The sequence below is a fragment of the Mirounga leonina genome, unplaced genomic scaffold, assembly GCF_011800145.1.
Source record: "Mirounga leonina isolate KUSES-001 unplaced genomic scaffold, KU_Mleo_1.0 Mir_174, whole genome shotgun sequence".
NCBI classification, from domain to species: domain Eukaryota; kingdom Metazoa; phylum Chordata; class Mammalia; order Carnivora; family Phocidae; genus Mirounga; species Mirounga leonina.
This window is the reverse complement of record NW_023270451.1, coordinates 71,489,949-71,503,529: the sequence shown is the minus strand read 5'-3', so window position 1 is coordinate 71,503,529 and position 13,581 is coordinate 71,489,949. Positions and strand designations below refer to the sequence as shown.

The 13,581-nt window shown below is 40.9% G+C and overlaps 2 protein-coding genes across 2 annotated transcripts in view; one reads left to right on the top strand and one right to left on the bottom strand.

The window, feature by feature from the left end:
* EXOC4 (exocyst complex component 4) overlaps window positions 1-13,581 on the bottom strand; it is a 735,341-nt gene that overhangs the window by 572,454 nt on the left and 149,306 nt on the right. The window lies entirely within an intron of this gene.
* Window positions 7,378-7,899, top strand: LOC118021106 (60S ribosomal protein L21-like). The gene has a single exon (XM_035021135.1). It carries the CDS (start codon window positions 7,402-7,404, stop codon window positions 7,882-7,884), a length of 483 nt encoding a protein of 160 aa, XP_034877026.1. The 5' UTR covers window positions 7,378-7,401; the 3' UTR covers window positions 7,885-7,899.

The window sequence follows — 13,581 nt, the reverse complement described above, 5'->3', positions numbered from 1 at the left end:
TGAAGATCAGAAACCTATGACTGCATATGCACACTTGAGTAGATTCTATAATGAGTTTAAGAAAATTTCAATTTGTCAGAATATAAGTTGAAAACTTTGAGAAGTGCTGTCTTTTAGAATCGAGTATATGGCAGGAGAAACTTGGCAATCAGTATACACGATTCAGAAACACGAAAAAAATATATGCACACAGGAAATCATATTCATGTCCCCAAAGTTGTGTCCAGCGCTTAAAAATCTGTTCTATTTAAAATAAGATGTTTATATGCAGTTATCGCTAGGCAAATAGACATGATTAAAAAGAGCCTCCAAAAAGTGTGACTTTGAGATCTCATCCAGTCCTGTGACTTTAAAATACAATCTACTGGCTAAGACCTCTCAATCTATCAGCCCAGACCTTTCTAGTGAGCACCCAGATGCATACACCCACATGCCAGGTCTGTATCTCATGTCTCACAACCACCACAAACTTAATATGGCCAAATAAAGCCCAGTTCTCCTCTCCCTTTCCCCAATTTTAATGTGGCTCTTTCACAACATTCAGGACTCAACTCAAATGTCATCTCTTCAACGAGAGCTCGCAGATCACCCTAGCCTGAAGAAGACACCTCCAGAACAAATCACACCCTGCAGTATTGTTCCATCATATTCTCTTTTTCATAAGAAGTCATCAGGAAGGAAATTATCGTATGTGTGTATGAGTTTATAGTCTCTATCTCTGGGATTCTATGCTGTTCATTGCTCTAGCCCCAACATGTAAAACGGTATCTGGTACAGAGTCAGTCCTCAATAAATATTAATCTCCACCTAACCTTGTTTGTGTCCAAATAGAGGCATTTAAGAAGGAGGGAAATTCAAGAAGATTAACAGCAAAGGAATAAACTATGCACAGATGGTCCGGCTTTTTCAAAGACTGTCTCTTTTTCATACCTGAGACTCCATGTACACCATATAAAGACACTCACTCTGATGCAGTAAAGTCCTCCAGGCTCCACTTGCTACTTCCTGCTTTGATCCTTCCTTTCTGGTCTCCTTGGTCCATTATGCTAACTCCCATCCAGAATCTCCCTTGTCCCTTTGGATTAAAAATTCCTTTAGTCACCAGCTTGACTCTATAATTTGGCTTTTCCTGAAGACTACACTTGGACTGAACTGCTAGCCAACCACAGTCAGTGAGTGAACTTACACTCCACTCTGATGCAGACCTACTACTCAGCATACCTTTTTGACCAGGATACCAGTACACTCGGGTCTCCTGGGAACAAGAGAACAGGGAGTGATCACAACTCCCTGAACCACATAGCTTCTGGGGTCTGTCATTTGTCCCTGGTCCTGGCACCATGGTCAAAATAAAGGAAATACTCCATCACAAGCTTCCTTTATCCTCTTGCTGCAAATACTTCTTGTACAGCTCAAGCTTTCTGTACACAGAAGATAACACCTCACTTAACTACCACCTTCCACTTTGAGGGACCATTTTCCAGCTGGCCTTTCTGGGCATAGAACTTTGAGAGATAAGGATGAAGCCCCAGGACCCACAGTAGTAGGCTTGGTTCTGGCTCCTCATTGCAGCCAAGAAGATGGGGAAATTTTCCTGAAGGCCCCTCATACCACCCACCAACACCCCCAGGGGGCAAGCCAACAGGCATGCAACTGAATCTGCAGAGACAAACACTTATCCAGGGGATTTGCTGGATTCTGTACCTATAACCATAGGAAGGGTCACTGAGAAGTTTTTGATATTTGTGTTTCCACCATCAGAATCAAGTGACAAGACGCAGGTACAACTAATATGCACTTCGCAGACCAAGTCCTTACCTACAGGGCTTTCTGATTCCATCCAAGCCTACCCAGCTGCTCTCTGGTCAAGAAAACGGAGCTGAGCTCACATTTGGCATTCCACATAAGAGTTTACCAAAAGGGGGCACCTGAGTGGCTCAGTCGTTAAGCGTCTGCCTTCGGCTCAGGTCATGATCCCAGGGTCCTGGGATCGAGCCCCACATCGGGCTCCCTGCTCAGTGGGAAGCCTGCCTCTTCCTCTCCTCCTGCTTGTGTTCCCTCTCTTGCTGTCTCTCTCTCTGTCAAATAAATAAATAAAATCTTAAAAAAAAAAAAGAGTTTACCAAAAGGCAGGTGTGCTAATGTTCATTTCCCCTTGTGCTGGGCCTCTCCTGCTAGAATTTCCTGCAAACCCATCCTTCTGCATCTACCACTACTTGCATTTCTTACACCAGGTCTAGCCTGGACAAATGCATCACCTCTGGAAGATTGTCTGAGGACAAGAGCTGTGGTGCCACCCCCACAAGGAAACGAATGGCTTTCAAACTAACTCTATGCCTCCTTCCACAGCAACTATAGCTTCTCACTCCACCACTTGCACGAAGCCCCCACCCCCACAGACATGTACTTCCTGTTATAGATCACGTTATCATTATACTCCTCTCTGATCAATGGTGCTCGCCCTTATCTTTCACAGGTCAACCTTATCAACCTTCACTACAAGCTTCTTATTGGACTGCAATCATCTCAAACTCCAATGGCTTTAATACCATTCATCTTCTCCTTACTAGAAACAGTACCACCATTCTTTTAGTTACACAAAGCTTGGTCAGCTTTGATTTATTCCTTTCCTCAATATTTAGCCAATCTTCAACCCCCTCAAATGCCTTCTCCTTATGTCAAAATCTATTTACCCCCACCCCCTCCATATTTCACTTCGTTCACTAACCCTTCCATCATAAAACCCTCCTTATCTACTAGGTTCTCTCCTTCAGCTGTATAAATAGGCTCCAATCCCATCGCTCGCAAGCTCCCCTGCGTCCCTCCACCATCCCCACTACACTGAGGAATCCGTCCTATTTCCAAAGCACTTCAGGACTATTCCAGCATTTAGCACATCATGTCGTCACAATTTATGTGACTGACTGCCCACTAGTGAGGGCTCTTTAAAGCAGAGGTTCCAGCTTTTTCTACTTCAAATCTCCACAGTACAATAAATTTCAACAAATGTTTACTAAGTGAATAAATTCTCCCTATAAATCCTCTCTAATAACTGTCCCTTTCTATTCTCACTGTCCTTACAAAAGGGTCTTTTTAATTGGCCTTGAGTCTTATCCCCTCCAGTTCATCATGAAAACTACATCCAACACAAACTTCTTAAGACAGCAATTTCATAATATCAATTCCAGAGCTTTAAAAAACTAATTGTATACACACACACACACACACACAAAACAAACAACAAAAAATCTCCAATGGTTCCCATTGCTCATGGCAGGACTTGTCAGCAGGCTGATCATCAGTATTAGATGGGAAAGGCCTGGGCAGAATTTCTCTCACAGCTTCCTAGGATGGCTCACAAGAGAAGAACTCAGCCAGCAGAACTGCACTGTCCTCCGCTCTGCTGCAGGCCTCTCGTCTCAGGAATATCCATTAGTAAGTGCACACATGCACACACATATCCAAACATACACAAAGGCTCAGCGGTTTTAGTCAGAATTAGCCCCACTGTACCATTCACAGGCCCTGTCCCTCAGAGGATGGATTAGAGCTTTATAGGGAATGATAAATGCCTCTTTAAGATGTTAGGAACTCTTGCTCCATAAAATATAAAACTGAAAATCTTTAGCTGGCATTTCTAGGCCCTCCGCAATTGGCCCCAACCTACCAGCCAGGGTCCTCCCTCATGCGTGTCTTAGACGTACAGCCTCCGTGCCACCCCATGCAGTATAGCCCCTCCCCCAACACACTCCTCGTCCTCTCCTGCCTCTGCCTTCCCTCTGTAATACCACTTCCATCCTCAAGCATTTTCCAGCCACTCCATAATTTCTCCTTTCCTTTAACTCCCCCTGTACTTGGGAGTCCGTAAGACTGGCTTGCCACTTACCACTCTAGCTGTTAAAGTTACAACTTTTGAAAGAGAAGATTTCAACCAAAATCTCCCAGTAGTACTAAAATACCTCCAGTCAAGTCATGACCATTGATGGCCAAATGTAGCATAAGAAGTTAATCCTCAAGCCAAAAATGCCTGAAAGGAAGAGGGAATTGAATGGGCAGCCCCGGGGAAGAGATAAAGGTAGGAAGAACAACAAAGTGAGAGCCTTCATAAAAGCACCTAGTTGATTCTAGTACTTTCCTCTGCACCCCTTAATATGTCACCCAGGAACAGTAAGACTCAGTAAAAGCATGAAGAGAAATAAGATAGTCCTTGTAGTTTTCAGGAACTACTGTTACTTTTTTTTTTTTTTTTAAGTTTAAAAGGCAGTTGGTGTTACCCACGCAAGACCCTGGTTTGGGAATAGTTAAAATGTGTGTGGGGGGCGGGGGGGGCGGGTGTAGGAGAGGGTTGCCAGCAAGTGATTATTCAATTGAATCACTAAACTTTTTATTTTAAATGCTTTTAAATGAACACATTTAATTAAAAGGAAAAAATAAAGAGGTTGTAACTCATGAGAAGCATTGTGCTAACCTGAGTTTGGTTTCTTTGAGCTGTCTGAACTGAGTGACAGATGGAAGAGTTACCCCCTGAGTTATAGTCACGCTGATTACATTATTGTTCGAAATCTCTACACACTCCACAATTCAAGAGTGAGGCAGATCCAGGGGAAACACAGGAAGGGTCACCTGAGCTAGGAGACTGAGAGTCTCCCACTACATCTTTGCTTCTTTTGTGTTACAGACTTTATGCCTCTTAATAAATTGTGATTCTTTCACACGTGCCAGGCCAGTGATACATCTTTATTTGGTCCCAGGTAATCATATGTCAGTATTAGAAGACAGCTTTGTGTAGCATCATTATCCTTGTACACACAGACACACACACACACACACACACACAGTCAGAAGTAAAAGCAATCCTGGAATCCAAATCTCCTGATATAGTATTGTCTTATATTCTATAAGCTCGTCAACAAAAATACTGAAGAACTGACCCAGTGTTACATGTAAATAATAGGAAATCAAGAAAGTTTTCAGATGAGGAAGACATGAAGAAAACAATTCAATGTACCATAAGCGTAAAGCTCAGGGACAAAGTCACTTCTGCTCATTATGACAATTCTGAGTGCTCAACACAGTACCTTGCAGATGGCGGGCATTTCATAAATTAATTTGCAAATGAACATTCGGAGATGAAAACCTGGCTGCGGTGTTTAAGGTGAAGGCTAGCAGCAGAGAACCCAGGTAGCGGGCAATAGTACACAGCAGCAGGGCCAGTGGACCACTGCGTCCAAACCTCCTGGATGCCTCCTAAAAATGCAGTCACCTGGCCTCCTCACACGCCAAATATATTAGAATTTCTGGGCTCGGAACCCAAAAACTCAGCTTTCAACAAGCATTCCACGGTGATTCTCCCAGCCGTCAAGGCTTGAGACCCCAAGTGTATGAGAAAATAATGACCTGCACTGGAGGCAAGGGAAAGAAAGGAACTGCATAGAAATCAAAATTTAAATCTAAAGAACATAGGGCATTAGAGAGAAAAGAGACAGAACGTGGACGATGGGGGGAAAAAAACAAGGACAAGTTAGTGATAAACTAATGTAAGAACCATTTAAATATAAATGTACAAACACTAAAGAATCAGCTCTGAGGAGCCCTGGGATGAAGGATTAATTCCATTAGTGTGCAAGAGGCCAGGAGTACCATAAGAGACATCATTAGGATAATTAAATAATTAACACACATAGGATTAAAATTCCTCTTGGGGAAAATGATAATGAACAAGGAACACCTAACGTAGTTTCACAAATGACTCTTCAAATATCTACAGACAAAGACAGATCTGAACTAAATATGGAGGAAAGTGTAAAGTACCTGTTACAGTCAGCTAAAACTTATAAAAGACTCAGAGGTAGCAAATTAATTCATGCTACTCAAATAAGTCCGACATGAGAAGATGAGCTTTTAAAATCACCAAGGGGGGGGCGGTGGGGAGACGGGGAAAAGAAAAATGCTGCTAAAAATGGAGTGGGGGATGGAATTAATGAAGACTAAACCAGCTCAGAAACTGAACTAATTCCTTTTAATATGTCTTTGACAAGAAAAATGAAGAAGACATATTTGTATAATTAGAGAGAATGAAGACTTTGCAGAAATAGCGACTGACAAAAAGCAGATGGGGAACACTTGACAACACTGAACTCAGACCAATCAGTAGGCCTGCATGATGGGAAGCTAAGTCTCTTAAGGGAATTCACTCACATACTTGAGGAGTCATTCACAATCATTATGGAAAGATCACAGAAAAATGGGGAAACAGAAGATTTGAAGGGAAAAAATTAGACAATGAAACATCCTATCAATCTTAAAATGGTTATGAAGAAAGAGGATGGCAAACATTAGTGGTAAAAGCCATGACATTTTCTGCCATGCAGACTGTGGGCTCCATGAAGCCAGAGACATTCTTCTTCCCTGTGTGACATTAACACCAAGTTTGGAGCAACCAGCAATTGATCACCAGGTAGCTGATTATGTATAAAGACAATGAGCTAGAAAGTGAATGGTACCAAACTTTTCCCTTTCTTCTGAGCAGAAAATTGCACCACAGAGGAGGTTACAGACCATTTTTTTCTCTTGCGTATGAAATAATATAATAGGAAAAGGTAGAATATGTGAACATCTGGTAGCCAATTAAATCATAAACCATGATCAGAATAAAACCCTAAACACTCTAGAAATATAAACAGAGTAAATTTGAGAAACCATAAAATAAAAGCAAAAGATGTACAATATATACCATAAATTCGAGCAAATATTCTCAGTACTTTCTTTATAAAGAAATCCTCTAAAATATTTGGAAAACATATTAAGCTTAAAGAGAGGCCAAAAGATAAACAGAAATCCTAAAATCTACCTTTACTATGTTCATTATAATTCAATGAATCACGGAATTGTCTCACACAGACATTCCAACCCATCCCCCATGAACGTCAAACACCCAAATACTCTTTTCAATTAATTTATCCTTAATTTATAAACAGGGCAGACAGGCAAATTTATATAAAGGCATATGCTTTCAGGAGGCTGACACTAAGCTAATGGGAAAAGATCTCAAACAGTTTTAAACAGAAGCAAAAAGACTAAATGCTACATTCCCCACAAGCTAAATTAAAAGGGGGAAGATTCCATCTTTGGGCATCTTTAGGTATCTCTTTATGTAGAGTATAGCGCATTCCATGCAATACATATTCATAACTACACACTGAATAAGCCAAGTTGAAAGCCACTGAACTCACATACAGGAAAGGTATACGACACTTAGGAAGGCTGCTTCCGTCATAGGTCAGTCCTAGCTGTCTGATCAGGTCCTCTACGGCCTTAAGGATTAGGCTAGCAGACTATCCCTTAAGAAATGAGTGATGTTTGCTTTTGGCCGGAACCGCCATCTTCCAGTAATTGGCCAAAATGACCAACACAAAGGGAAAGAGGAGAGGTACCCGCTATATGTTCTCTAGACCTTTTAGAAAACATGGAGTTGTTCCTTTGGCCACATACATGCGAATCTATAAGAAAGGTGATATTGTGGACATCAAGGGAATGGGCACTGTTCAAAAAGGAATGCCCCACAAATGTTACCATGGCAAAACTGGAAGAGTCTACAATGTTACTCAGCATGCTGTTGGCATTGTTGTAAACAAACATGTTAAGGGCAAGATTCTTGCCAAGAGAATTAATGTACGCATTGAGCATATTAAAAACTCAAAGAGCCAAGATAGCTTCCTGAAGCGTGTGAAGGAAAATGATCAGAAAAAGAAGGAAGCTAAAGAGAAAAGTACTTGGGTTCAACTGAAGCGCCAGCCTGCCCCACCCAGAGAAGCACACTCTGTGAGAACTAATGGAAAGGAGCCCGAACTGCTGGAACCCATTCCCTACGAATTCATGACATGATAAATGTAAAGAAAATAAAAGACCTCAAGACTGTAGGAAAAAAAAAAAAAAAGAAATGAGTGATGTTCGCCTTCTCTCAGGAAAAAGGAGATGAATAGGAAAAGGGTATCGGCCCTGATTACTGAGAAAGGGGGTTTCATCATTGATGAGTCTTTATGCCAAAAGAAGAGCAAAGGAGAAAACAGACCCAAAGGTACTATCATTTATATGAATACCGACAGCTCTGGCCTACAAAAGATAGCTAGAGTCAAATTCAAGACCTCACTCAGAGGGCCAAGCTCCGGGGGGCTGGATGGGGCAAGCACAGACGTACCAGCTGAGTGATCAGAGAGGGAGTACAAGGAAGGCCAGATCACTCTAGGTCTGACCCATGTCCTTTCCGGTTTGTCTAGATGCCAAGAAAAAAAAATCTCTCAAAAACAATCAAGCTGATGTAAGAGCACCGATCTCTTGAAATAACTGGCAAGAATAAATTCTAACTCCTTAAAACAAAGCAGAACAAAACACATGCAAAAAAAAAAAAAAAAAAAGGCTGCTTAAGAAAATTCGAACACCCTTATTCTACCTCTAGGAATAAAAGATTGGCAAGAACAAATTAAGAGATTGTTTCTCTATGTTCACTGTTGTAGATAATGCTGCAACTGAAGTGTCCATCAACAAATGAATGGATTATAAAGATGTGAGGTGTGTGTAATACATGTATATATATACACATATACATACATGCATACACACACACAGTGGAATACTATTCAGCCATGAAAAAAGGGAAATCCTGCCATTTCCAATAGGCTTTGAGGGCATCATGCTAAGTGAATACAGGGAATCTTATATATACGTGGAGTCTTTAAAGAAAAAAAAGTCAAACTCATAAAAAGGACAGTAAAAAAGTGGTTGCAAAGGGCTAGAGAGGATTAAGAAAATAAGAAGAGGTTGGTAAAAGGGCCCAAACTTTTAGCCATAGACGAATAAGGTTGGAGGATCTAATATTTAAAAAATAAAATAAAATTTAAGAGCTAATTGGAAAAAAAAAATCTAACCAAGGGCTTGACTCAAAGGAAAGAAAAAAACTCAAGCACTTCAGGGTCAAAAGAAGCAAGTTTAGTTATTCACTTACTCATTCAACGCAATCCAGGTAGGACAGGAAGCAATGGCAGAAACTTTTACCTCACCCAGATACTTCTGGAAATGAACAAATTTCTAAATAATGAAGCATTTTCTCCAATAATGGATGTCCATGGAACATCTAAAACCCAAATGACAGACATACAGATGCATGTGACTAGGAGAGAGCATCCTACAATAAATGTGTTTTGAGTGTCATTGGACTGCTATCGTTAGCACAATATTACCTAATTTATCTGGTAACCTGGACCACTCAGAACTTAAAGAACAGGAAAGAAAGAGACATCTCAACAGGCAAAATTTACTTAGGTTACAAAATCCATAGTTCAGAGCTCAGGCACTTGATGCCAGCTGAGTGTTCTCTTGATTACATATTCTACCTGCAATTCTAGCGACCTTGGTTCCTGCCTTCCAAGCTTATCCCACAGTTGTTAGGCAGCTTAGGAGGCACGAGGAGCTTGTCTGAGACAGACATAATAAGCATCTAGATAGGATAACCTACCACCACACAGCAAGGGGAAAAAGACAAATGGCCTGAAAAGCAGACAAGTGAGACAGAAAGAAACGTAAGTCTGGGGCTGGTTTGAAGTGCGGACAACGACACCGTACAGGCCTCTGGAGGTGACAAGGGGACCTCTGACATGCCGCAACACATTCAATAAAGGGTAGTGTGCAGAGTTCAAATGAAGCATCAGTTCACCAGGTTCAAAATGATGGCCCTTCAAACCATCAAGGTAAGTCTCAATGTGCTCGGGATTTTGTGGCAAAAAGACCTGAAAGAGTTCAGAGCACATAACCCCAAAATAAGCCATTTTGGCATATTTTGAGTTAAAGCCACTTGAAAAACAGCAAATACAAGAAAAACACTCTGACCTTCCCTCTTCTTCTTAAGAGCAGGAGATGAAATTCCTCCATGAAAGATGTCCTCTCTAGACCAGAAGGAAAGTAACATGCTTACCATCAAGGACGAGAAGCTGGGAGTGAAAGAACTATACACAAATAGGTCTTGTTAAGATAACGCTCATCTTCCTAATTTAGCCTCCTCACATAGCTCAGTCACTTGTCCACAGTTGCCTTTGTTAAACCTAATATAACAAAGCGAGTAGGTTTCGCCATGTCTTTGAGCCTTTTTTTATGAGGGGCCCCAGGTCATAGAAAACTTACATGAAAAACATTTGTATGCCTTTCTCCTCTTAATCGTCTTTGTCCATTTTCAAACCCAGCCAGGGACCCTAAGAAGGTGAAGGAAAACTTTTTCCACTCCTATAGACCTAATGTGAGAAATATATTTTATAAACTTTTTCACTTAAAAATGTTAGAATACAACCTTTGGTCTTAAAGGAATGAGATTTTGCTTTCTGAAATATTAAGCTGCATTGAAAATCAGATTCCTAGACAGTGTGAAAGAAATTAGACATTACCAATCTTCTTTTTAGAGAAAATATGATACAATAGTTAAGCGTTTACTTACAATAAAGCAATCAGTCTCCATCAGAACTAAGATTTAGTTTAGATTTAGAGCCATTTAAGAAAAAAAAAAAAAAAAAACCCAGTAAGGATAAAGCTTTAATTACAAAAACAAAGAGCCATATGGATCTGGCTATTATGACAGCACAATCCCGAGGTCTGTGAAATGCAACTCATTTCAGTCCTGGCACACAAGCCTTAAAAAAATGGTTAAACAAGCTCAAAGTATCTTTGAAGCATCGATGGTGCACTGGGTTTCCGATTTTTTCTGCACTGAATTAAAAGTTAATAGATGTTGCAGGCAGTTCCTCTACATTCCTTAATCTGCAACCCTCCAAACTCTAGGAAATAAAAGCAGCCCCTACCATCGCTTTGCAGTCTGGAGGGACAGCAAAATGACATGGTGGGGGAGCTTTGAAGTTTGTTAATAATAGAAAGGGAAATATATCATGAATGCCAGAGGGGGGAGCTCAGAGCAAAGGGAAAGATCATGTTTATAATGGGCAAGAAAGAAATTCTGAAAACCTTCTGAGCTTTCACATAATATCCTTTTTTCTTTTTTTAGTGTTCTCTTTTGAACGATGGGTTCCAATACCCTTTGAAATAAACAATCCCCCCCCACCACCACCGCCATTTTTTCCTAGGTAGAGGGAAAATAAATAAAAGTACTGCCGACAGTAACCAGTTTAAACACTGGGCAGGTGTCTGAAACCTCTGCTTTAGGGAAGTCTCCAGCACACAGCCTCCCCTCTCTAATCAGTTTTGTTTGCAAATGAACCTACACAGAAGGATTGGCATCTAATGATGCTGGAGGCACAGTGAAGGAATTAGCCCAAGACAATCATTATTTTAAAGAGGTGTCTGGCTTCCCCCATTTTCCTTTATATGTTTACTTCTAAAGACAAAATGGAATTTTAATAGGCTCTTTCCATAATTAAAGAGACTATCTTTGTATATTCACTGCCCTTTTCACCACTAAGGAAATGCAATGACTTTACCAAAGAAAGGAGCCACTGGCCATTATCTTCTCCTAGAAACAACTTCCAAGTACAGACAGGTTTGCAGAGATAGCCAGGGTCAACCAAGCACCCTTCTTTCAGCTCTGAATTGTTAGTATTCCTTTTAACTGGGCTTTCAATCCTGAACAATTTTGTCAGTGACCAGAGACACAAAATTGGCGTTAAAATAGGTACAATCAAACAATAAGGTTTTTGATTCTATAGGGAAAGTTAAGGCTCCCAAATCGGTACATAAAGGAAATCTTCATAAGGAAACAGCATCCCTTTGTATCTGTTAGCTAATGCCACAACAATACTGAGTAACAAACCACATTAAAAACTCAACAACATAACAATAAGCATTTCTTTCTTGATCACATATATGCTGGTTATCTGGGATTTGGCAAAAGACCAAATCCAAATGCACAAGCGCATTTCAAGCCCTTGCTAGTGGCATTATCTGCTGATGCCACTGGTCGTGGTAGGTGACATGTCCGAGACCAGTGTCAATGGAAGGAGGAAGTATCCTCTCACAGAGACAGGGGTGGAGATGGGGTTAAGGAATGACTATTTGCTGAACAGTCTACCACATCCTCAGATACAGGCTGCTGGAGGTTTTTGTTGTTGTTTACCCACACCTGGTATCCTGCTGTTAATGGAATACAAAAAGGTCTCCTCACTACATCATCTTGGTGAAAGAGACCTAATTTTATAAGCTTCCATTTAGAGGATCACTAGAAAATAAGAACAGAGGGGGAGAAAACCTTTAGAATTGAATTATATTGTATTTCTGAGTATAAATGGACATGATTAGGAATTTTATAGCACCTCAGTAATCCGTTAACTAATAAATTGTCTACCTTACACCAGCATCAACAATCTTTTATACAATTTTAGCTTTACATAGAAATATCCTTCTAGGCAACAAAATTACAAAGAACAGAGAAGGTAGAAAAGATCATGCCAAGGTTTCCAACTTGGATAATGTAAGCAATAGCGGTGGCACTGGCAAAGACTGGAAAGCACTTAACAGATTTATAGCAATTATTAACAAATCTTTACAGTAAATAACATTATAAGATAATTTTTTTTTAAAGATTTTATTTATTTATTTGAGAGAGAGAATGAGATAGAGAGAGAGCATGAGAGGGGGGAGGGTCAGAGGGAGAAGCAGACTCCCCGCTGAGCAGGGAGCCCGATGTGGGACTCGATCCCCGGACTCCAGGATCATGACCTGAGCTGAGGGCAGTCGTTTAACCAACTGAGCCACCCAGGCGCCCACATTATAAGATAATTTTAAATCTTTTTTTTTTTTTTAAAGTTTTATTTATTTATCTGACACAGAGGGAGAGAGAGAGAGAGCACAAGCAGGGGGAGGCAGAGCGAAATGGAGAAGCAGGCTCCCAGCCGAGCAGGGAGCCCGACACAGGGCTCGATCCCAAGACCCCGGGATCACGACCTGAGCCAAAAGCAGACGCTTAACCAACCGAGCCACCCAGGCGCCCCTATAAGATAATTTTAAAAGCCTCTGATTGTCCACATACATTTAGGAGTTAACTTGTCAACCACATAACCAGTTAAATCCTACTGGGAACAAGATGTGGGATGGAGATAGACTGGAGTGTGTGTGTGTGTGTGTGTGTGTGTGTGTGTTGAATGTATGTATCTAAGTATGCGTGCACAGACATATAACAAAACGTGATTAGGACAGGCCAACGAACCCCAGGTTCATTGACACTGACAACTACTGAATGCCTACTATGTGTCCCATACAGTATCTCACAAAAGCCACACTGTGAGGAATTACTATTATCCATGATTTATAAATGAGTAAAGTGAGCCTTGGTGAAGTTCTGTGATTTAAACAAGATTACTCAGGGGTAAGTGTATGCCTTCAGCTCAGGTCATGATCCTGAGGTCCTGGGATGGAGTCCCTAGCCCAGTGTCAGGCTCCCTGCTCAGCGGACAGTCCCTTTCCCTCTCCCTCTCCCTCTGCCCCTCCTCCCACTCACACACTCTCCCTCTCTTTTGCTCTTACTCTTGATGTCTCTCAAATAAATGAATCTTTAGATAAAATAAAATAAAATACAATGAAATGAAATAAAAT

Excerpts from the sequence above, each read along its gene's own strand:
- LOC118021106 (XM_035021135.1), top strand. The coding sequence starts at position 7,402 with ATGACCAACACAAAGGGAAAGAGGAGAGGTACCCGCTATATGTTCTCT.